This window comes from Bradysia coprophila (assembly GCF_014529535.1).
Source record: "Bradysia coprophila strain Holo2 chromosome IV unlocalized genomic scaffold, BU_Bcop_v1 contig_5, whole genome shotgun sequence".
Classification (NCBI taxonomy): domain Eukaryota; kingdom Metazoa; phylum Arthropoda; class Insecta; order Diptera; family Sciaridae; genus Bradysia; species Bradysia coprophila.
The window spans coordinates 6,417,211-6,440,119 of record NW_023503374.1 but is presented as its reverse complement, the minus strand read 5'-3'; the positions used below and the strand labels follow the sequence as shown (position 1 = coordinate 6,440,119).

Here is a 22,909-nt window from a genome sequence, read left to right as displayed (position 1 = left end):
GTACAGCCATTAGATAACTAATAGCGAGTGCTTAATCACCAAGTGATTAGAATAAAACCAGGCAAGCATTTTTGCACCGGGATTCGAACCCGGGACCTCTTGGGTATGAGTCCTATGCTCTACCGATTGAGCTACTGTGGATCTTCTATTTAAGGGGCAGTAGCACCGTAATATCGAGCGTCGAGCTAAATTTTTTCATTAAACAAGTACTAAACTCTAGTCTACACATTGCCATCTGAAGTTGTTTCGGACCATAGACCAAAAAGAGTTCTTTTTTAACTCTCCACATTTGTAGACAGGTGTTATGTGCTGCCCTAATATTTAGTCATCGTTTCCAAGGCTGTGAACTTTGGGGAGGTCACACAGATACAGAACACGGTTGACACACCACACTTGATGATAATACGGTGGATTTTCATTAAAAAAAATCCCCCTCCCTTGATGATTATCGTCACGATGATGATGCGGTGAATTTTTCCAAGGTTCTGAAAGAACAGATTAAGACACCCACGAAGGGGGGTGACACCGAAATCAGTACAGATTGTGTGTGAAATCAACATGAAGAAAATGTTTTTTAGGAAAATTCGGAAAAATCATAAGAATTGGTGTATTCCTGCATATCTTATAAAATGTCGATCTACGTCAAGGTTCTGAAAGAACAGGTTAAGACAACTCTGAGTTGATCACGAGTGCGGTGACACACAATTGCATCAACGGCTGCGATGTTTATATGTAAAATGGAACTTAACAAAAACAAAGTTCTGAATTTTCGAGAAAAATATTTTCTTCAAGTTGATTTCTCACACTATCTGTTTATAAAATTTGGTGTCAACCGCCTTCGTGGTTGTATTAACCTGTTCTTTCAGAACTTCGATCTACGTAAGCTTCCCAAAGTTTACAACCTTGATCGTTTCGCTCAATTTTCTAAAAGTCTTAGTAGCTCATGGCAACTGAATAGGTTTCTTCCAAGGCCGTTCAAAATGTCAATCGTCATCCACAGAGAAGCCAACACAAACTCACTTTGAAGTTTTAACGAACAAATTTGCTGTTGTTTGCTTCTGTGGATGACGGTCGGTTGTTTTCGGCCTGTCAAAATTCGTTTTTAACGTACGATGGAAGAAACCTATCCCCCGTTTGCGCTACCACTGAGCCTTTTTTCATTGATACCAATCCAGTAGGTACAAAAACAACATTCTGTTATTAACTGTCACTGTCAAAAAATATTTATTCTGCGGAGTGAATTTACTAATTGGACTACAAGAGAAATTACGTTCGTTACATTATGCTAATTATAGTTTTGTTGTAATTAGTTCGATCCATACCGTGCATCCCATGTAAATGATTACGTTTGTGTTAAAAGGAAGCAAAAGGAAGTGCTTTCTCTGTCGACCATATATCGATAAGGAATTATGGTGGTTCGACGACCCGCATAACAAAAAAAGTGTGTGATATTTAAGTAACTGCGGCAATTTACATAACAAAAACGAAATGTGATAAATACACAAAAAGCTGGAAAAAAATGTGAATAAATTTCAGTTAATCAACGTTATGCGAGAGTTGCGAAAGAAATGAAACGAGATGTGTGCTACAAAACATTAGGACAAAACTGATAAAGCGAAAGGAAAGAAAAAATTTAGATTTATAATGCGATTGGTGTTTATGTGCTCAGTCAAATCGGTTCTCGTTTTGTTTTTGTTAATTTCCATCGGTTCGGGATCAGAAAATCGCCAAACTTACAATGAAACCGCCGAATCGAACAGTGACTGTTGCAATTCAACAACACATCGAATTGAAGTTGGATTCACCACCCAGATTATCCAAAATGAGTACATCGTAGCGTTCAATGGATACCATAAGGCGGCCGTTCGGGAAAATTATCTCAAATCAGCCCTGAACGGCTCGAGTATCGTGAATTGGAAAGTGCTACCGCGTATCAATCCAGCAAGTGACTATCCCAGTGACTTTGACGTTGTTTTGTTGGAAGAAACTGAACCAAACACCGGATTGGTCTTGCTGAAGAAACATTTTTCCGTAAAGAGCGTCACACCTCATCGTATGGTTCATCGGACTCTTAAATATGTTCCAATATCCAAAGATGAAGAAGTGTCTGACACCCAACCGGAAGATGTTGACGACTTTGAGGCGGAGAAACTGCTACAGGACCTGAAAGCTAAACTAAATCCGAAAGCTGACGATGATTCAGACGACGAAATATTATCCACAGACTGTACTGGAACCAATTGCCGCGTCAGCCACTTCCGAAGAGGTCTAGCAGAAACCGAAAATGATCCCAGTGTGAACAGCACAAAGGAAAATAGTTACCAGCAATCGCCTGGTCGACATACGAATCGTCGATTATTGCGAGCGATTCCACGTCAAATTACATCAATGCTGAAAGCAGACGGATTGTGGGGAATCGGCGTTACTGGCAAGGGTATCAAAGTCGCAGTATTTGACACCGGTCTGGCTAAAAATCATCCTCATTTCAAAAGAGTCAAAGAGCGCACGAATTGGACTAACGAAAAATCTCTGGACGATGGTGTAAGCCATGGAACATTTGTGGCTGGTGTTATCGGATCATCCAAGGAATGTCTTGGATTTGCTCCGGACGCTGAGCTTCACATTTATCGCGTGTTTACGAACAATCAAGTTTCGTATACGTCGTGGTTTCTGGATGCCTTCAACTACGCCATTTTGAAGAAAATTCATGTGCTTAATCTGAGCATTGGTGGCCCGGATTTTTTAGATCATCCGTTCGTCGATAAAGTCCTAGAATTGACAGCCAACAAAGTCATAATGATCTCTGCCATTGGAAACGACGGTCCATTGTACGGTACGCTGAACAATCCAGGCGATCAAAGTGATGTTATTGGTGTCGGTGGAATGAATTTCGAAGAAACCATCGCCAAATTCAGTTCCAGAGGGATGACAACGTGGGAATTGCCGAATGTAAGATTAAGTTAACTCTCAAGTGCATCTGTTTTCTATGTCTTCGGTTTTTGTTGTCAGGGCTACGGTCGTTTGAAACCAGACATTGTAACGTATGGCAGTCAAGTGAAAGGAAGTAATGTCAAAGGAGGCTGCCGATCATTGTCTGGTACATCAGTTGCATCCCCAGTTGTAGCTGGTGCAGTGACACTAATAGCTAGTGGTGCTATAGACAAAATGTATGCAAAATTGATTGCACAATCTGTCGGCAAACGCTGAACCGTTCTCTTCATTACAGTGACCTAATCAATCCGTCATCAATGAAACAGGCGCTGATTGAGGGAGCAACGCGACTAAGCGAAAACAATATGTTCGAACAAGGACATGGAAAATTGAACATTTTGAAAAGCATGAGAATCCTGTTCGAATACGTTCCGAAGGTGACGCTGAGTCCGTCGTATTTAGATTTTACGGAAGATTATATGTGGCCATATAACACGCAATCATTGTATTACACAAGCACACCGGTCATCGCGAACGTAACCATTTTAAATGGAATGGGTGTGACTGGCAAATTGGTAAATTTATTAACTTGAGCGGAGGACATGGATTTTCGTTTCATTTATGTCCTTCAATTACAGGTGAATACTCCTACTTGGCATCCATACACAACACAGCATGGCAATTTGCTGAACATTTCGATCACATACGGTGAAGTATTATGGCCTTGGTCGGGTTGGATGGGAATTCATATTTGTGAGTACAATAAACGTTATTACGATGGACTGTTTGTTCCGTTCTTACAATCAAATAGCACCGCAAGTGTCGTTTTATCAAATGAGTCAGTTTTCAAGCATAAACACAGTTTACGACCTTCTTATCTCACTTTTATTTTCATGTCAGCGATAAATGGGTTTTCGGTGTTCTTAGACTCGTACGAAGAGCACGTATTTACTATAAGTCCGTACCGTCTGTAAAATTAAGAATTTTAATCTCAGAGTCGGATCCAGGATGAATTTTATGTAGGGATGTCGAATGGAAACTCGCATGAAATAATGCTTTCTTCCGAGGACACGAATTTCTCGAGTACTAAAAACTGACTGCGTTACCAGTTAACGTACACGGGCCAGAATTCTCACACTTCGTCAAATAAATAGTTCCAAACGAGTTACTATTGGCGGTGACTAGGTTTGCATGGTAACAGGGACGCGCATGGTGGAGTAACGTTTCTAAGCACACTCAAGTTCGATGACGTATCATGTTTGTGATGTTTGGTTTTTCTATGAAGCCTTACACAGTAATGTGGAGTCTTGGAACTTGTCAAGTTATTACATCTGTAGCTTCTGTATCAGTTATTCACGTCCACCGGATAGACGTTGTTTTTAGTTTGCGAAAATGTTTTGTTGTGTCAGTTCTCAAGGTTAGCAGATTAGAGTAAACTTACCAAATTGGGTATCGAACTAGTTACCCGAACCTTTAGTACGAGACAGTCGTCACCTTGCTAAGTTGGTTTGTTAACTTGTTCACTTTCAATAACGTTACAGCTGTCAATGAAAATGGTGAAACATTCGAGGGACTGGCTCAAGGTCACATAACTCTAACAGTCCAAAGTCCTCCAGGTCCGAACGAATCCGAACCACGTAACAGCACTGCTAGCTTTCCGATTCGTGTCAAAATAATAGCCAGACCGCCGCGTCACAAACGGTACGTACGATGGTAGCTATGCATACATGAGGACACAGTATTAACGAAAAAACATTTCTTCATCAGAATTCTGTGGGATCAATTTCACAGTCTTCGATATCCACCGGGATATTTGCCCAGAGACAATCTAAAAATCAAATCGGATCCGCTGGATTGGCGAGCCGATCATATACACACGAATTTTAAGGACATGTACACGCACTTGCGTAATGCTGGCTACTATGTTGAAGTATTGGGTAGTCCATACACGTGTTTTAATGCATCATTGTATGGGACGTTGTTGGTTGTGGATCCGGAAGATGAATTCTTTCCGGAAGAGATCGCCAAAATCAAAAACGACATTTTGGAGCACGAATTGAGTGTGATTGTGTTTGCCGATTGGTACAACACCAGTGTGATGAGGAAGATCAAATTCTATGACGAGAACACGAGGCAATGGTAATTGTAGCAAGAGTTTCGATTCACAATATAATTTTGACTAAAACACTAACTGTTATGCAGGTGGATGCCTGAGACCGGCGGCTCAAATGTACCAGGTAAGTAACGCTTTTCGTTATCTTCGAAAGTCGAGTTAATTTTCCCGCCTTTGCAGCACTAAACGAACTGTTACGTGAATTCGGTATTGCGCTAGGCGAATCTGTCTTGGAGGGATATTTTGACATGGGTTCGCATGGTATGTACTACGCAAGTGGCACCTCATTAATTCGGTTCCCGAAAATTGATGGTGCAATTATTATCGAACGCGATCTGCACGATCAAGGCCTTGAAGTAAGTCATACATCGTCACCAGCAAAAATGAAATTTTAAAATTTTTCTTATTTTATTGTAAAGCTGTTGCAGAGTTCGGATAAATCAAAGGCCAAGGAGCGTTATCCAATACTTGGGATGCTGCAAACCAACAAATCATTGCTGAACAGTCACAATTTTGTCGAGTCAAGTTTTGACCCGAGCAACGAACACCTTAGTGACACCTACAAAGACCTGGAATCCAATCACATCGAGAAGAATCCCATAATCAACAAACGAATTTTGCTCAATGACAATGGTGACACAAACGAAAATCTTCTGAGATTCGATATACCCGACGAAAATGTCGCGGCTGAGGAGGATGAAAATTTCGTGCATCAACCGCAGTTTTTGAACAGTGAAGAACTGAAGCGGGTCAATAATTCCGAGCAAATTGACTTGACTGACGGTGTTCTGTTTTCGGCCGCCGCTGCCAAGAAGAAAGAACATTTGAATGCCAAACGGAGACAGAAAGAAGGTCGAATCGTTGTGTACGGTGACTCAAACTGTTTGGACTCAACACATTTAGAAAAACCGTGTTTCTGGCTATTGGATGCTATGCTTGAGTTTACCATGACCTCACATGTTTCTGGATTGTTAAGCGATTTGAATCGAGCCAGCAAAATTCATTTCAGAGATGGTACCGTAGTCAATCCAAAGTTTTGAAATTGTGTTCCTCATTTGACTTTCATTTTTCAAACAGACGTACCACTACCATCACGATTGCCCAACAACAATCTTCATCTGTATTCCAAAGTGCTGGACAATCAGAACGGCAATAAAAAGCGGCCCGTTCCGATGTGTCCGGTGCACAATTGGGAACAGCCAGTATTTCTGAACATTACCGCGCCCGTTGATTTACAGTATCAAAGTAGGTTCGACGATCCGGAGAACGGTGTCCCGTTGGGACGCAAACTCGAAAGTCAAAAAGGTGAGGTACGTAGTTTGGGCAGCTTGTAGATGTTTTTGATGTGAGATATGGACATTTTTCCGTTGAAGTCGTACCAATCAAATCTTAAACAAACAAAAAATTCCAGCAATACTAAATGCCGACGAACAGATAACCTTGCCGATCAACAATTGGCGTGGCAATCAGAAACCAATCGACACATTTTACATGGACAACGATTCGCTACCGAAAAACGATCAGGTCTCACTTCTATCCATTGTTTGTTTGCTGATCATGACCGGCATTGTTTGCATTTTATTTTTGCGCTGGTACCGTCGAACGTCAAGATCGCGGCGACGAAATTTCATTTTTAATTTTCTGGGAATCTAATTTCCATCCATTTTGACTTTGGGTGCTGATCGATCGGCACTTTTTGATTGTGATTTTTAGAATCGATTTTTTTGGTTCTTTGTTTGCTTTCTAACGTAACATTGCCGGAGACTTTATATGATTTGTAACGATCAATGGCCGATGAATTATTTTCGGTTTTGAACTGCGGTGAGCCACTGGTTCGTTTTGTTATACCATAGCCAAATTTTAGTCAATCTATTTATCAAAATATAACGAAAACTTTGATTTTGTTTTTATAATTTATTTAAGTGGATGTGTGTGACACAATGGGACTTCTTTTTTCGCAAAGAAAGTAATGTAAAAACGGGTGTGCGTATTTGTATGTGTGTTTGGAAGGTAAATCAAAAAAAAATTCGTGTGGACAAATAGCAAATAAATTGAAAATATATTTTTATATTTAAAAAATAACATTTTTATTTTAACTTTGTAAATATAGAACAGACACAAAGAAAAACACTTTAGAAATAAAGAGTAACCAAAAAAAGGAAAACATTTCTGTGGAATTTGTCTTTTGGTTTGGTTTTATATTTTTTTCGTGAACACATTTATTCTTAAATTTTAATAATTGCGTCGTGACAGACGAATTGAGGGATTGAAAAACAGAAGACCGAAATCGGACGCATTTTCTGTTGGAATTTTTTATATGTGCCCAGTAAGGTATTCGACCCCAGAACCCAAAACCACTTTCAAAAATATTCTTCGAAGCTTGTGTGGCTGGTAAACGGTCATCAAAAACCGAAAACTTGTCATTTTCTTACAAAAATTTCTCCAGTTACACGAGCCGTACAGGGTTGAGTGGGGTGTCATTAGAAAGGTAATTGCATGTACTTCCGGGGTTTTTTGATTTCTCCAGCCACACAAGGTTTCGGTTTTTGATGACCTCCAGCCACACAAGCTTCGAAGAATTTTTTGAAAGTGGTTTTGGGTTCGGGGGATCAGCGAATACCTCACTGGGCACGTATAAAAAATTCCAATAGAAAATGTGTCCGATTTCAGTCTTCTGTTTTTCAGAAGAATCGCTCATTATAGAGTGTTATGATGAAAGAGAAAGAAATACTTTGACAAGTACCCCTAGGCAATTTATAATTAACTAGTCGTCGGTCTTCTCGCTCCAATCATAACACTCCATGCATGGGATGGGACGGATAACCGATAAACGTTAAGTAAAAAGAAAATCCCCAGGTGAAATGCTTTGAAATTCGACTTCGAAAAATCAAACCTATTTTTGTTCGGGATGGTTTTTGTATACCTGAAGAGATTTTGAACCCATGGATTCGAAAATAAAAGTAAAAAAGAAAACTTTGCCCACCTTTGACAATTCACCGATAAAAGTGAGATATACCGTTGAAGAAGTGAGAAACCTATAGTTCATTGGAAAGCAAGTTCGAGTACATCCCGGGCGGATATTATTTTGTGAAACTTTCATGTTCGAAAATATGGCCAAAAAATTGAAAAACTTGAAAATTTTGATCCAGCTTGGATGAGGTGTTAGACATTAGATGACTATTAATTGTCTATTAGACTTCATTTTTTTAAGTTTATTAACCGAAATTGCCGAATTTTTCAATTTTTGTGTCAAAAAGAAATTTTTTCAAAGTGACAACGGAATGAACAATGTCATTTTTCGACTTTTAGTGGTCTTCTCACTACCTGTAGAGACAAAAAAAATGTGAGTATTTTCTACTACTGAAACCTGATCCTTAAAGATTTTCTTCAAAAAAATTAGGGAAATTTTTTCTCCAAATTTCCTACGTTTATCCCCCTTCGGTTAACATTGTTTGGAATTAACAGAAATGTAATTAAAACCCGGTGGAATTTTCGTGGAATGTAAACTGTGCGAGTGTATCAAAAGCATTCCGTTTGCAACAGCAAAACGATGCTGGCTACTTGAACTTTACTTGGAAACGTATACTACACGATACTGTAGCAAAAAGTTCAATACTGCCTGAAACTGTGGCAATCAATTTTGAATAGTCATTTAGAAATTCCGGTGTCATTCGATCGAGATTTTTTAATTGAGAAATGCACAGACAAGCTTCAGTCAGTCATTTAACCTTTTCGAATCTATGGCGGACGATAAATAAATCATGTAATACTTTTCCAGTGACTAAATTTCGGGCTTTCTCACAAATTTTGCCATGATTAAATGGTCAAAATGAAAGACACACTAATAGAACGAGGTCTCCCCAAAGATGTCTAGTCGCAGTACAAACAGACCCGACTTGGATTTTAAGCTTTCTGAAGGTTGATGCTCATTGCTCATTCTGCCGATCAGACTACCAACAATATGTTACGATCTTTTTCGTAGACTAAACGTCTGGTATGAACTGCAAAGGCTCTTCCCTCTTTGGTTTTCTTCCAGTCATTCAAATACCATAGACCATATTTTATGGTCACAATAAGAACCTTGCATTTGAGAAAGCTGATGAAACAAAGTGATTCCTGTCTGGTGAAACTTGTAAGGAGTTTTGGTGGTCTTTTTGGTTAGCATTGTTTTATCACATGACTCAAATTTTAGACACATAGGCTGACCGGCCAAAAGTTAATTCTTGAATTATCCTTAGACAAATAGATAATTCCTTAGATAATTCGCCTAAGGAATTATCAACCAATCGAATGATTCCCGTTCGTTATAAACTGTATATTCTTTCACGATAAAATTACGATATATCGGTGGCATATAAGGATTGTTTCGCGATAACAACACCCATAGGGTGCTAGTATAACGCACACATTGAACTTCGTGTGATTTTAAATCATATTTGGGTTTTTTTGGTCGTTGGAACCATCCTAATTAATAGCAAAGTAGCCCTGAGGTACCAGCTCTTTTATAAATGCAAAATGTGTTAGTAATTTGGCTTCAATAGAAGGATATGACAAATCCATTGTATAGGCTGTGATAGGCTGTGGTTCGAAAATTATAGGCCACAATTTGGCTCAACAAAACAAGTTTTTAAAACACTGTACTGTAACACGACGTTCAATATACTCACACAAAGTGTCCCAAATTGTCAGCCTTCGGTTTCAATATAACTGACAACCGATTAAGTAAAAATTTGTTAAATTAATGTAACACGGCACGTGAGCTTAGCTATTTTTTCTTTTAAACATTTCACAACTAATGTTTGATTGGTTCTTTGGTTGTTTGTCTGCTGAACAAAACAAAATGCGAAATGTCCTAACTAAAGCCCGGCTTTTTGGACAACACAACAACCACATCGATGAGCCAATAAAATGACTGCCTGAGATCACCCTCGCACAGATACGGTGCTTTCGTCCACGCTTCGATGTTGAAACCCATCAATTCAAGCTGTTCGAAGAACACTGTCGCTTCATCGCCGAATGCAACGTTTTGCCGCTGAGGCCAATGAGGTAGCAACGGTTTGATTGGTAAATGTGAGGAATCTGGTAAAATTGAGAGAAGAAAATGTTGAAAGTTCGGTCAACAAAAGATACCGCGATGGCAGCAAATTACTTGACTCTACGTAATGACTATATGGCAACACTAAAGCCACGATTGCCCGTCCCTTGGGATCTAGGGCATTGTAAATATCTTTCATAATCTGATGCGGATCGGAACAACGATCCAGCACGTTCAGGCATGATATCAGATGAACATTTGAAACATTACTAAGTTTGTCGATCACCCTGAAAATTGGAATCGAATTTACATTAAATCGTCTCGTTTTAGAACTGGGTGCTGCGGGAATTGGTCCACTTCGGAAATTTTGTATCTTTTGTATCTGACTATAATATGCTTGTCTGTCTGAGTCATTGAAAAATCTGCTCACAAAATGAAACGTAAATATTTCCAGACAACGTTCCTTTGTGTGGTCCCTTTACTTAAAATGGCTGTTAGCTAAAAATTTCGAATTTACAACACAATACTGAAATGGAAATTTCAAATTTTCAATCAAAATTATTTCCATCGCAACATTTTTTGATTGCATCGCTGCTGGTTACGTCTCAATTCAACATTTCTAAATTTCCAAATCGTTTGCGACCATAACGTATCCAGTCGAGACTACCACTTTATCACATAAACTCTATACAAACAAATTCATTCAAAATCAATCTAGTTACACATCAAATATCGCATTATACACGCGCACAAAGTATGCGCGTATGTTTTCATTGTAGTGCATTCGTGGACAGTTTTGTGGGCATTTTGATGATTTGCTGTTCATGCCCACAAATTTCAAAATTGAATACGAGCTAAAGTATTTACCGTAGTACAACCGAACTGGGGAAGATCGATAGAGCTCAAGAGTCTTCCCCGATCTTCCCCATAATAACATTCATAATTATTGGTTTTATACATATTTGCACTATCTAAACATAGTCGTTCCCGTGATATATATCACGGGAACGATACCTTTTACTGAGTTCGTTCGCAATCAAAACCAATAATTATGAATGTTATTATGGGGAAGATCGGGGAAGACTCTTGAGCTCTATCGATCTTCCCCAGTTCGGTTGTACTACGGTAAATACTTTAGCTCGTATTCAATTTTGAAATTTGTGGGCGGGCATGAACAGCAAATCATAAAAATGCCCACAAAACTGTCCACGAATACACTACAATGAAAACATACGCGCATACTTTGTGCGCGTGTATAATGCGATATTTGATGTGTAACTAGATTGATTTTGAATGAATTTGTTTGTATAGAGTTTATGTGATAAAGTGGTAGTCTCGACTGGATACGTTATGGTCGCAAACGATTTGGAAATTTAGAAATGTTGAATTGAGACGTAACCAGCAGCGATGCAATCAAAAAATGTTGCGATGGAAATAATTTTGATTGAAAATTTGAAATTTCCATTTCAGTATTGTGTTGTAAATTCGAAATTTTTAGCTAACAGCCATTTTAAGTAAAGGGACCACACAAAGGAACGTTGTCTGGAAATATTTACGTGTCATTTTGTGAGCAGATTTTTCAATGTCTCAGATAGACAAGCATATTATAGTCGGATACAAAAGATACAAAATTTCCGAAGTGGACCAATTCCCGCAGCACCCTGCTCGAACCACACTTACGTGAACTGTTTTTTCTGTAGTCGATCTCGCATCGTCCAGCTATATTCAGTCGCATACACTTTCAGTAAGATATCGTTTCCCATGTGAATGACCGCTTTAGCTAGCCGGGAAGTGACCTCTCCATCGCCAGCGCCAATATCAAGAATGTCAATCATTGTCTCGTTTGAGAAATTTGATGGTAAAAATCCACCAGCCGTTAATAGATCCTTGAATTGATTTTCGGAGAGGATGAACATTGAACCTCGCTTGAGAAGGCTAACAAGGTGAAAGAGAATTGATATTTTAGTATTGATGGATCACGTCTTTTAATTGTAAATTCACGAACCCATTGACGTCAGTCTGGGTCATAAATGTGGCTAGAAATAATCTGGCAACGATATGCCAAATCTGTAGCCAGAGATTGGCTGACAAGACTTTCGCTTTATCTAGCCAGACTTTTGTAATGTCATCGGGCTCGTCCAATTGAACGAATTTCGATTGAAATCTTTCCGGCAATTCAGTCGGCAATCTGTACCACTTTAGAATAAAATCAATAATTCAATGGATGTGACCACTGTATCGGGTTCATTTTATATTATTTATCATCGACAATAAATTACCAATTTCATGTCGTATCGCTCCAGATATTGATCATTGTTCACTTTATCGTATAGTGCTCTAGCAAACACTCCACGCGGCCTATAAGTCATTTTAATTTTATTTTAACTAAACATGCAACATCGACACCTCCTTCTATTTGTAAATTCTGTTTTTAATCATGGACGACAATCGATTTATTTTCCAAAAATAAACTTTTCGAATTTCCAATTTGATTCAATTGATTTTACTGAAATTGATTTTGTCTGTGAATGTGATCAAATATTTACATAACAGAGGAAACACGATAAAGATAATGATTCGCACTAGGTAAACACTGGAGATGTATACACATCACTAAGGGAAAACTCTTTACAGATGATTAGGTTAGGTAAATATGCAAACAAAAGGTGTCTATTGTACTAGATGCGTTACATGTTCGGAGTTGCCTTGAGAACTAAGCGAACTAAGATAATAGAGTGTTATGATCGAAGCGAGAAGACCAAAGACTAATAATACATATAACTTGCCTCGGGGTACTTGTCAAAGTATTTCTTTCTCATTCATTATATGCTGTAGAGTGTTATGATCAGCTCGATAAAGACCATTCAATTATAACTTGCTTTGATGTACTTGTCAAATTATTTGCTTCTCTTTCGACATGCTATGATGTGAGTGAGAAGACCGAAGACCAGTTTATTATAAGTTGCCTTGGGGTACTTGTCAAAATATTTCTTTCTCTTTCATCATAATACTCAATATAGTGTTTAAATCGAGGGAGAGACCAGTTTTGTGAGTTGAAATCACTTTTAGTTAGTTTCCGCTGGATGTCAACAACATCAAGTTTTACCTGATCAGTTTACCACTCATGTTTTTATTTCTCTCTTTAAACAGACTAAAGAGTGTTATGATTGGAGCGAGAAGACAGAAGACCAGCTTTTTATAACTTACCTTTGGGTATTTGTCAAAATATTTCTTTCTCTTTCTCTCTGGTTACATTATGTAAGATGAAGTACGCTTCGTTGGTGTGGTTTTCGCAAGGAACGCTCTGCTGAGATAGAGTCGATTCAAAAGAAATTTGTGATGTTTCGAGGATATGTCGAGGATTTTCAACAGATTTTTATTCTTCCTCAAAATTCACAATCTGGATGCATTCAACCGAAATTCATTTCGCTCAATGGCAACTTACGTCACAATTCCTATCGTTCTACAATGTGAATGCGTTGGTCACGTGACCATGAGCTTCGATGTGATTGAATTTAATGACTTGAACTGAATAATACTTTTTTTCTTATGTTATCAGTTATCATTACTTCAAAGCCGTTGATAAATAAATAAATAAAATAAAATAAAAAAATTGATTCAAGGGTCCTTTTATTAACCAAAAGTCAGCATGCCTTTTCAGTTGTGCTCTGCAGTATATACACTGATAAAAAAGATTTTGGCGGTGTACTTCGGATATGTATGATATACTTCTGTTATGCATAGTATGCGTCGGGTATGTATGGCAAACCTGTCGTATGTAAGTTTACGTACGATATGTGTGCCATACATCTCACACGTGTAGTCGACGTAGGACATGTGTAAAATTTTGGTATGTGTAACTTCATCGCAAAATTACCTCATACGCCCAACACGTTTGAGAAAAGCACACGTTTAGGATGTTTGTATACGCATGGTAAGTATGATGTCAAAAGATCGTACTTGTTGTGCGTTAACATTCGTACACTGTGCATTTTATATTAATAGCAACTATGTCAAGTCCTTTACGTACATGAGATGAATGTATCTGTATCAGGATTTTAGGATTCAGTCATTTAAACTTCAAAACGTTTTATTCCCTGAGTTCCAATCTCATACTGTTGAAATATCGAAATATTACGCAAAAAGAAGAAGAAGGAATTACGATTACGATTCTCGATATTAGGTCATTGTCATATACCATAGTTCTAATTAGAATTTAAAAAAATATTTACAAAGTTTCATATGTGTGTCATGTAAGTAAACGTATAGCATGTATAAGTACTTTGTGTACAAACGTGCTCCACGTTTACCTACTTCTACCAACGCTTCACAATACAACTATCAATGTAGTATGCCTTAATTGCAACATTGGTTGAAGCGCCGCTTTGAGATCAAGAGGTCCCCAGTTCAAACCCAGCACCAAACATGGAGAAAATTTTTATCTAAGAAAAAGTTACGATATAAATGAATAAAAACACGAAAAATAAAAAAATTAAAATTAAAAAGAACGAAATTTGACGAAATAATGTACATCAAAATTTCATTTTATTTCGGATACCAGAGCAAACGTACTGGACGTTTACTGACGCAGTGCACGTGTACTAAACGTTCCCGAAGTTCGATCCAAAAATAGCTGTCTGCCAGCCAATTTACACGTCCACTACGTACAGTACACGTCCAGCGCGTTAACTTTTCTATCAGTGTACTCTTCAACGACAAGAATTAACGAACGATGAGCTCTGGTTAATGTTCTTTCATTAATATAGGAGATTCTGTTAAGATGACACTTGACTTAAAAAAAGTTAAAGAAATAAGGACTCTATTCGTGTTTCGGAGTGAGGTTAATAAATTTACGTGTTACGGCATGTTTCATTTTCATTTACATTGCCTAATCACGTAAAGCATTGCACTTACGAGGTTCCAAGTTGTTATTTGACAAGTGGGGAATACAGCCCTCCCCTTCGGGTCGGGCTGTAACACCCCACTTATCAAATACACAACTTGGAACCTCGGAAGTAATATACTATTACCTATGCTAAGCATTAATTGGAATTTGAAACTCTTTGAGCATGAGAAATCGTACTAGATCTTAGTGGACATTTGTGTAAAACGTAAACAACTTCTGTCGTCTCGAAAAGTCATAATAATGAGATGATACAGCGATCAAAGTGTCAGTGTCCTCTGAAAACAATTTGTTGATTACAATAACACTTCTACAAATTCCGTTAGCCGATATAATTTAGTGAGAAATATGTCACACGACGAACTGTGTCCACCAGCAGATGATGATGATTTAACATTACCCCGCGCCAGCATCAATAAAATGATAAAAGAACTGGTAAGATCATCGCTTTGCGATTGAATGAGGTATACAATAACCACAGTATGACTTGCTACTGTTCAAGGTTCCTACGATACGAGTCGCCAACGACAGCCGAGAATTGATACTGAATTGTTGCACCGAATTTATTCATTTGATCAGCTCCGAAGCGAACGAGGTATGCAACCAACGAAACAAGAAGACAATCAATGCAGAACACGTACTAGAAGCTTTGGATCGATTGGGTATGGCAGCTTCTGAAATTTTGTCATTTCCGTTTCCCATTCCCAATTCCCATGTTCGTCTAAACACCTAAATCCAACTTGCAGGTTTCAAGGACTACAAAAATGATGCTGAAGCCGTGTTGAACGATTGCAAAGCGGTTGCAGCTAAGCGCCGTCGACAAAGTACGAGATTGGAAAACTTAGGCATACCCGAAGAAGAATTACTACGCCAGCAACAGGAACTGTTTGCGAAGGCTAGAGAGGAACAAGCGGCAATGGAACAGGCACAATGGATGATGGCAGCCGTGCAAGAGTCAACTGAAGCGATGCACAAACAGATGAAATCTCAAGTGGAAGAAGACAGCGATGATGATGACTATTGAAGGCGGTGCAGGAGGATTAATAAACTGATTGTTGACGGCAAATGAATTATTGTTTATTCTTAAAGCAACAAAAAAAGTTCAAGGAATTCAGTGGATTTGCTGTTTACTGAATCACCAATGCGTCATTTGTAGTAAGTTCGTGACTTAACTGCGTCTGTAGATTGGATAATTTGTTCTTCAAAACTTTGACTCCCATCAACACAATATTTTCTGGCCGAAGTGCGCCACTGGACTCAACGTTGAAGAAAAATTTATTCGGCTTAGCCTCCCAGTTATATTCAGCTTCATCTGCAAAATCAACATAAATTAGAAATCTCTCCAATTGCATCCAGTGGTCAGAACATACATTGATCATCGTCAAGCTCCGTGTGCTCACTTTTCGGCCATTCGTCTGGTTTTGGGTATAGGGTATGTCTCATCGAATTATCCGGATCGTATTCAAAGCTAACGCCAGCTGTTGGATTCCATTTGGCATGTTCTTTACCGAAACCCTTTTTAGCGTACGCTCTCAACTTCAACTCTTGACCCTTACGCAGTTTGATGATCAAAATTTCATCGTTGGTCTCTCCATATTCGTTGTCCTCGTCATCTCGGTGTCTGGACGTAACCGGCAGTACGCGTGCATCGCTAGACTTTAAATCGGCTGTGGTAACGTGACGTGTATGCTCATCACTGCACTTAACATCCAACGTAAATTCCACACTACACTCGGTGCAAAAGTCCAAGCATGAACATTCACGAGTGTTTTGAATTCTGTCCACCACCTCGTCGGAAATCAGTGGAATCAAACCGATTCGATGGGCGAGAAATTCGTCTGCGAGTACAGTGGAATTGGCTTCGAATTGAACCCAGTCGATAGCTAGAGTTGGAGTTTCGGCAATAAAAACTCGACGTAGGCTGTTTGCCAGGCTGAAAGGAACGAAAGTCATTTCGTATTTTATTGGTAGCCCCTAGCCACCAATAGATTTCCGTTGCATTGTTACGAAGACAATAGACCGGGAACACATTGGTTATTGTTTGCAAACATAGTGCATGTCAAGGAACACAATTCAAAATCAACTTTACCTGAGATCTGTGTCTTCAACAACAAATTTAACATTTTCGTCGGTAAGTTCGGATATTTGTACTGACGGAGTGTTGGCGTAGGGCATTTTTTCAATAAGATTTTCCTCAGAATTTGTAGAGTTTAACAGATACAGTTGATGCGTATGGATGGCATCGGTGTTTTTACACAAATAATGTGACAGTTCTTCAGTGTTGTCTATTTCGAACAACAAATGTACTAGAAGTGAATAGCGCTAGTATTACAACAATAATTACATTTTCTGTAGTTTCTTTTATAGTGCAGTAGCCATGGAAGTGCCCGTGTCCATGAAAGGTGCACGGGATGTCTTGGGTGATTTGGATGGTTATTGGTACCATGAAAAAGAAAAATTCGGGTGCCAAGCTGAAATCCTGTCAGTTTTCTGGCAAAGGGGGGGGGGGAAGGCGGGAAGTCTGGAGTGCACTGTTTCAGTTTTCGACCATTTTCAAACACTCTGAACAAAATATTTCGTATTTTTATGGATGATATCGATATAATGAAAAATAAAGTTCAAATATTTTTCAGATTTCCCTGTAGCATCAGATGCTTAAAGATTTAAGAATGAAACTCATAATAGAATAAGCTTCGGACTAAGTTCTCCGGACGTGCAAAAAAAATTTTCCTGTTAACATGCTCACATTACTTCATCTCTTCTGCCTTTCATAAACATTGTGATCCACCCTGTATTGTCCAAATGCTTGTAGCCATATTTCTAATTGTTAGATGTTCGATAACTTATCGAATGAGTGAATATTAACTTGGAATTTTGCTTACTTCTAAATGTCAATATATGTATCAAAATAGTGGCCGAACTTTACATTTTTCTAATATTATCCTCGTGAAATCTTCTTACTTAAATACCTTGAACACCCTGTCAAACTTAACAAATCATAAAAAAATATAATTCCGTCGTTAATCTTCAACATTTCTGCGACAAATATGACAAAAATTGCTATCAGTATATATCTACAGATAACCCACCCTGTAACCTTCAGGTGACTTCAGACATTCGAAAAATGGTATATGTGTAGAGAATTTTCCGGGCAACAATATTGTAGAACATTATCTAAGCATAAAATCATTGTTTCCATCTGAAATATGATAAAAACAATGAAAAAGTAGATGTTTCAAAATATTTCTTCACTTTAATCACATTTTTGGACCACCATGTTGTCAAAAATATTTGAAAAAACTTCTAGGATTTAGGAATTCTATATCGATATCATTCATAAAAATACGAAATATTTTGTTCAGAGTGTTCGAAAATGGTCGAAAACTGAAACAGTGCACTCCAGACTTCCCCCCTCCTTTTCCAGAAAACTGACAGAACTTTTCTTTTCATGGTACCAAGGGCTATCCAAATCACCCAAGACATCCCGTGCACCTTTCATGGACACGGACACTTCCGTGGCTAGTGGACTATTTCGGAATCTTCGGAATCCACAGAATATGAGGTACAGTGTCCAACTGATATGGGAAGATTTACATACAAAAATGATGTGAAAGTCACACATGTTTGTTTGAAACAACTGTGAAAGTCCGCCGAGTATGTAGTATAATTCCTTTAATAATCCGTAGATGTTGGAAGCTTGAGTAGAATACAAAGAGTGAACTGCATCTAACTAAAAGGATGACCGGGATGACTTCAATTTTAAATCTGCAAAACTCAGTATTGTTTCATTTAGTATTGTTCAGCTGCATCTTCCCGCCTCACCTTTCGGCAAACTTCGAAACAAGACGTACTAGATCGATCATCTGTTTGATTCTTTTTTTCGATTTGTTTGCGCCATTTGCCAATTTTGCCCCTGTGTGAAATATTTATACTGAAGCCGGCTTCATTTTAAATCGTGAACTCTTATCAATTTCAAATAGTTAGCTGTCTAATAAAACATCGGTAAAATTTTCTATCTTCTACCGAAGACAGTACTATCTTTACCCAGATAAATCAGCAATCGAGTGAGTAAGAAAATAGAATTTATTTATCATAACCTCAATAGCATTCCATGGCATTCTTTTGTATTATCTTAATAATAAACAATAATATTAACGACGATGTAGGCACCAGCAACAATGTCGTCTAAGGACAAAAAGAAGGCTAAGCTATCCGAATCAGAATCAGCATCGTCATCGTCGTCGTCAGACTCTGACAGTGTAAGTTTTTCGATTTGTTTTCTGGCTAAAGGACAGCTGCTATTAATCTGTCCATGTAAATTTCTAGTCACCGCCACCACGAAAAGATGCCAAAACGAAATCGAAATCGGCAAATGTTTCGGTTGAAGTAAGTTGATTTTTCCATACTAATTCCGTTAGTTAGTGATTTACGTTGAATTGACCTGTCGCTTTTACATCAGTCGGCAAAGGGGAAGACCAATAGTCTACGAGTCGCTGGAGAGAAGGAGCCAACGTGGGAACTGGGTTCCAAGAAATTCATTACGATTGGCGACTTTAAGGGCAAGACATACATCAACATACGTGAATATTACACGGATGCCAAAGGTGACGTCAAGCCAGGGAAGAAGGGAATCGGACTGAACATCGAACAATGGCAAAACCTTTGCAACAGCATCGATGAAGTCAACCAAGTTTTGAAGTAATAAGTCTGCTCGTACGAGCGTAATTTTCGCGAATTTAAAATTAAATTTCTTTTGTTAAAACAATCGCCCATGAAAAAGACAAAAATATAATTTTTACTCATTGAACTTGATTTTTGAACGAGCTATTAAACTGTTGAAATCTGCTCTACAGCTATTTTTTTTTAAATTCAACAGCCTTTTCAGCGCGTGAATAGAATTGGATGGGTAAGTTTGGGAACAAGAGATTTTTTTCAGGAAATCGAAACAAATGACAGACCTTCGATGAGAAATACTTGAGAACCTCTGTTGATAATCCGCAAAAGAAACTCTGAAAATTCGATGAATTATAAAGATCCAATTTCTGACCTGCAGCTCGATCCAGAACTGCCATAGTCACTATGAGTCTTTCTGAAGGCCACGGTTTAAAACCGATGCTAAATTATTACATTACCCGATGCGACGCACTGTCGTGCAATGTCAACGAACGAATTGCCGAGTGAAAGTTGGAATAACGGCTGGATTGTAGAGTGAGTACAGAGGAGATGTTGAATTTTTCTTGTTTTTTACTGTGTGACGTGAGGTGAGATTTGGACGGTTTTCTTTCTTTGCTACGCGTTTGGGATTTTTCAAAGTAGCGTGTTCCATTAACACCCTTCTCTTTCCATCGCATGATGGTAATCTGTCTAAAAAACTTGTTCAACCGAAAATCTACTGCAGTCTCAACGCAACGGAAACGACTAAAGAAGGCTAGACCATGCAAGTGTGAGACCGCCGTTGTTGTTCGAGGTCGAAACAGTTTATTTGTCTGTACGTTTGCTTCACGCAATCCATGGGTAAGGGTAAGGGAAGAGCGATAGCTCTGTTTGTTGTTGTTGAATGAATGAATTTTATTCCACCGCCAAAAACTGGCTGAATATTAAATTACAATTAGAATACAAAATACAATAACAATTTCACATTATCACAAATATATCACAGTTCGCCATAATTCATGTTAAGTTCCTTCATAATTTCAATTTTAAAAACCGCCCTGCTGACAGACCCGTTCACTGTTGCCTTGTGTCCATTGATCAGTTTGATAAGTTTCACGATAGGTTGATTTGATAAGTACACGCTCGAAAATCTTGGTTCAACCAGCAGTTGTAGCGTAGAATCTCGTAGATTGTAGGCACTCTCATTTCGTATGAATTTCGGTGAAATTATATCGTCAATAATGTTGCCCTTGAATATGTCGAAGGCAAGCGTGGCATCCGCTACTGTTCGTCGCTTTTCCAAATTTTGCAGTCCAAGTTGTTTACATCGATCTTCGTACGGTGCTAGTCTGTAAGTCGTCGCATTGATCCGGCTTTCCAATAAGTAAATCACGAATTGTTTCTGTATGGATTCGATGTCATCAATGTAAACTTGTGCAGATGGGTTCCAAATAGTCGATGCATATTCAAGGCGTGATCGTACATATGCCATGTAAAGTATCCGTTGTGTTTCTTTTGTGAAGTTTCCATTTGAAAAGTGTTTAATGCAACCAACCATCTGCCGAGCTTTCATCGTCATCTGTTCTATGTGATGTCCAGGATGATACCACTTGTTGAAACGAACGCCAAGATCAGTGATTTCTTCAACTCTTTCGACGACGTGATTACCTATTGTGTAGTTGACTTGGATAAAACTTGATTCGCTACGGTATGCGCTGAATATGTGGCATTTGTCGTTGCTGAATTGAAGACGATTTGTCTCATTCCAGCTGATCACATTGTCGATATCTCGTTGCATTTTAAGCGTATCTTGAAAGTCACTTATGATCGACGCCAATTTCATGTCATCAGCAAACAATAGCATATGTGCAAATCGTACCACGACGACCAAGTCATCGATGAAGACGGTGAACATCAACGGTCCCAGTGAGCTGCCAGGTGGTACTCCAGATGGTGACTCGTGTGACGTGAGGTGAGATTTGGACGGTTTTCTTTCTTTGCTACGCGTTTGGGATTTTTCAAAGTAGCGTGTTCCATTAACACCCTTCTCTTTCCATCGCATGATGGTAATTTGTCTAAAAAAAACTTGTTCAACCGAAAATCTACTGCTGTCTCAACGCAACGGAAACGACTGAAGAAGGCTAGACCATGCAAGTGTGAGACCGCCGTTCTTGTTCGAGGTCGAAACAGTTTATTTGTCTGTATGTTTGCTTCACGCAATCCATGGGTAAGGGTAAGAGAAGAGCGATAGCTCTGTTTGTTGTTGTTTTGTTGGATTTTATTAGATTGATGTTTAGAGGCATTTCAGCTGGGGCTATTTTTAGGCATTCAAAACGTCCTGTAAAATTGAGCAATTTTGTTTTCAATGTCTCGTTACGGCTTTCCAATAAATTCAAGAAAGGAGTTTGCATTTTTAGTTTTTCAATAAACGAGTGAAAATGTGTTAGCCTAATAGCCTTGTGCTATGGGTGAGCTCTAATGTTGCATTTGGTTCGTTGCCAAATCGCAACGTTCAAAAAACTAGGCACGGCCCCCTATCTAACGCACTGTCTCGCACCGAAGCTGACTTTGACGTCACTCAAATAGAGGACTGAACCGATCAAAGTTGTTTTTTTTTCATACAATGGCATCGGGCTTGACAGTGCTATGCCCGATGCGAAAAACAAGGGTAGACCTAGTATCGCTATCTCTGCCGTCGCGGCACATATCGTAGAAAGTCCAAATTGATATTGGAGCCAAGTTTGTAAAAATTGAAAAATAAAGTTTTAGTTGAAAAATTGATTCGTCAGGCATGGCAACGAAAATATTATTTTCCAATTACATTGGTCATTGAGCATCTTTACCTTCATTTTGACACCAATTTTGTGCAGAAAGTCTAGTTCAAATATTAGCTTCTAGAATAATTATTTCGCTGCGTAAAAACTTTGAAAGTCCTTTTGACAGCACAATTTTCGTGCAGTGCGTTGGTAGTTTCCATCTGTTAATGACCTGATCTCAATAAAATGTAGGCATTATCTTCTGACTAATGAGATCTTTTATAGCAAAGTTAATGTTAAGACTAATGAAGTAAAAGATTCTGTTTCAACATTTGGATCAAGAACACTTAATTCAAAGGAAGTATACCTCGTTCCTTGTCGTCTGTGTCAGGTAGATAGACCACCTACTATCTTTATTACTTTGTACGAGTACATTCAAACTATTAAAATTCATCGAAATCTTTACAGCCGAAACGTTCAATGCTAAACATAAATCACACCAAGAAAAATTAGGAAAA

The 22,909-nt window shown here is 38.5% G+C and overlaps 5 protein-coding genes across 8 annotated transcripts; 3 read left to right on the top strand and 2 right to left on the bottom strand.

Moving 5' to 3' along the window:
- The first annotated feature begins 1,201 nt into the window (after nucleotides 1-1,201).
- Nucleotides 1,202-7,120, top strand: LOC119071878 (membrane-bound transcription factor site-1 protease-like). 3 transcript variants are annotated; one of them, XM_037176958.1, is made up of 11 exons: nucleotides 1,202-2,949; nucleotides 3,010-3,167; nucleotides 3,227-3,506; nucleotides 3,570-3,684; nucleotides 4,473-4,632; nucleotides 4,699-5,070; nucleotides 5,134-5,168; nucleotides 5,225-5,400; nucleotides 5,464-6,058; nucleotides 6,122-6,354; nucleotides 6,456-7,120. In XM_037176958.1, exons 1-11 carry the CDS (start codon nucleotides 1,645-1,647, stop codon nucleotides 6,462-6,464), a joined length of 3,438 nt encoding a protein of 1,145 aa, XP_037032853.1. In that variant the 5' UTR covers nucleotides 1,202-1,644; the 3' UTR covers nucleotides 6,465-7,120. The 3 variants fall into 3 exon arrangements, with proteins under 3 accessions (XP_037032853.1, XP_037032852.1, XP_037032851.1); XM_037176957.1 differs by having other exon boundaries at nucleotides 6,122-6,389; nucleotides 6,456-6,585; XM_037176956.1 differs by having other exon boundaries at nucleotides 1,203-2,949; nucleotides 6,122-6,349.
- Nucleotides 7,121-9,702: 2,582 nt separating this feature from the next.
- LOC119071940 (methyltransferase-like protein 9) lies at nucleotides 9,703-12,758 on the bottom strand. The gene is made up of 5 exons (XM_037177064.1): nucleotides 12,359-12,758; nucleotides 12,085-12,275; nucleotides 11,760-12,014; nucleotides 10,194-10,366; nucleotides 9,703-10,123 (listed from the first exon to the last, which is right to left on the bottom strand). Exons 1-5 carry the CDS (start codon nucleotides 12,446-12,448, stop codon nucleotides 9,897-9,899), a joined length of 936 nt encoding a protein of 311 aa, XP_037032959.1. The 5' UTR covers nucleotides 12,449-12,758; the 3' UTR covers nucleotides 9,703-9,896.
- A 2,459-nt stretch (nucleotides 12,759-15,217) lies between these two features.
- LOC119071964 (protein Dr1) lies at nucleotides 15,218-16,052 on the top strand. The gene is made up of 3 exons (XM_037177095.1): nucleotides 15,218-15,417; nucleotides 15,485-15,644; nucleotides 15,729-16,052. Exons 1-3 carry the CDS (start codon nucleotides 15,331-15,333, stop codon nucleotides 16,004-16,006), a joined length of 525 nt encoding a protein of 174 aa, XP_037032990.1. The 5' UTR covers nucleotides 15,218-15,330; the 3' UTR covers nucleotides 16,007-16,052.
- LOC119071945 (DNA-directed RNA polymerase II subunit RPB3) lies at nucleotides 16,035-17,255 on the bottom strand. Its single transcript, XM_037177069.1, has 3 exons — nucleotides 17,072-17,255; nucleotides 16,353-16,915; nucleotides 16,035-16,294 (listed from the first exon to the last, which is right to left on the bottom strand). The coding sequence occupies exons 1-3, from the start codon at nucleotides 17,155-17,157 to the stop codon at nucleotides 16,110-16,112; spliced, it is 834 nt and encodes a 277-aa protein (XP_037032964.1). The 5' UTR covers nucleotides 17,158-17,255; the 3' UTR covers nucleotides 16,035-16,109.
- Nucleotides 17,256-18,865: 1,610 nt separating this feature from the next.
- On the top strand, nucleotides 18,866-19,783 carry LOC119071972 (activated RNA polymerase II transcriptional coactivator p15). Of its 2 annotated transcripts, none has more exons than XM_037177107.1 (4): nucleotides 18,866-19,050; nucleotides 19,149-19,241; nucleotides 19,309-19,368; nucleotides 19,442-19,783. In XM_037177107.1, the coding sequence occupies exons 2-4, from the start codon at nucleotides 19,161-19,163 to the stop codon at nucleotides 19,682-19,684; spliced, it is 384 nt and encodes a 127-aa protein (XP_037033002.1). In that variant the 5' UTR covers nucleotides 18,866-19,050; nucleotides 19,149-19,160; the 3' UTR covers nucleotides 19,685-19,783. The 2 variants fall into 2 exon arrangements, with proteins under 2 accessions (XP_037033002.1, XP_037033001.1); XM_037177106.1 differs by having other exon boundaries at nucleotides 18,867-19,046.
- The last annotated feature ends 3,126 nt before the right edge of the window (nucleotides 19,784-22,909 follow it).

What these genes read in the sequence shown, in the direction of transcription:
- LOC119071964 (XM_037177095.1), top strand. Translation starts at nt 15,331, where the DNA reads ATGTCACACGACGAACTGTGTCCACCAGCAGATGATGATGATTTAACA. An exon ending in ATAAAATGATAAAAGAACTG is followed by an intron (nt 15,418 to 15,484) that starts GTAAGATCATCG and finishes CTACTGTTCAAG; the next exon opens with GTTCCTACGATACGAGTCGC. An exon ending in AGAAGCTTTGGATCGATTGG is followed by an intron (nt 15,645 to 15,728) that starts GTATGGCAGCTT and finishes TCCAACTTGCAG; the next exon opens with GTTTCAAGGACTACAAAAAT.
- LOC119071945 (XM_037177069.1), bottom strand. Translation starts at nt 17,157, where the DNA reads ATGCCCTACGCCAACACTCCGTCAGTACAAATATCCGAACTTACCGAC. An exon ending in GTTGAAGACACAGATCTCAG is followed by an intron (nt 16,916 to 17,071) that starts GTAAAGTTGATT and finishes CGTTCCTTTCAG; the next exon opens with CCTGGCAAACAGCCTACGTC. An exon ending in GGAGCTTGACGATGATCAAT is followed by an intron (nt 16,295 to 16,352) that starts GTATGTTCTGAC and finishes TTGATTTTGCAG; the next exon opens with ATGAAGCTGAATATAACTGG.
- LOC119071878 (XM_037176956.1), top strand. Translation starts at nt 1,645, where the DNA reads ATGCGATTGGTGTTTATGTGCTCAGTCAAATCGGTTCTCGTTTTGTTT. An exon ending in CAACGTGGGAATTGCCGAAT is followed by an intron (nt 2,950 to 3,009) that starts GTAAGATTAAGT and finishes TTTTGTTGTCAG; the next exon opens with GGCTACGGTCGTTTGAAACC. An exon ending in TGGGTGTGACTGGCAAATTG is followed by an intron (nt 3,507 to 3,569) that starts GTAAATTTATTA and finishes CTTCAATTACAG; the next exon opens with GTGAATACTCCTACTTGGCA.
- LOC119071940 (XM_037177064.1), bottom strand. Translation starts at nt 12,448, where the DNA reads ATGACTTATAGGCCGCGTGGAGTGTTTGCTAGAGCACTATACGATAAA. An exon ending in AGCGATACGACATGAAATTG is followed by an intron (nt 12,276 to 12,358) that starts GTAATTTATTGT and finishes TTTATTCTAAAG; the next exon opens with TGGTACAGATTGCCGACTGA. An exon ending in CTACAGAAAAAACAGTTCAC is followed by an intron (nt 10,367 to 11,759) that starts GTAAGTGTGGTT and finishes TCCAATTTTCAG; the next exon opens with GGTGATCGACAAACTTAGTA.
- LOC119071972 (XM_037177107.1), top strand. Translation starts at nt 19,161, where the DNA reads ATGTCGTCTAAGGACAAAAAGAAGGCTAAGCTATCCGAATCAGAATCA. An exon ending in CGTCGTCAGACTCTGACAGT is followed by an intron (nt 19,242 to 19,308) that starts GTAAGTTTTTCG and finishes GTAAATTTCTAG; the next exon opens with TCACCGCCACCACGAAAAGA. An exon ending in CGGCAAATGTTTCGGTTGAA is followed by an intron (nt 19,369 to 19,441) that starts GTAAGTTGATTT and finishes CTTTTACATCAG; the next exon opens with TCGGCAAAGGGGAAGACCAA.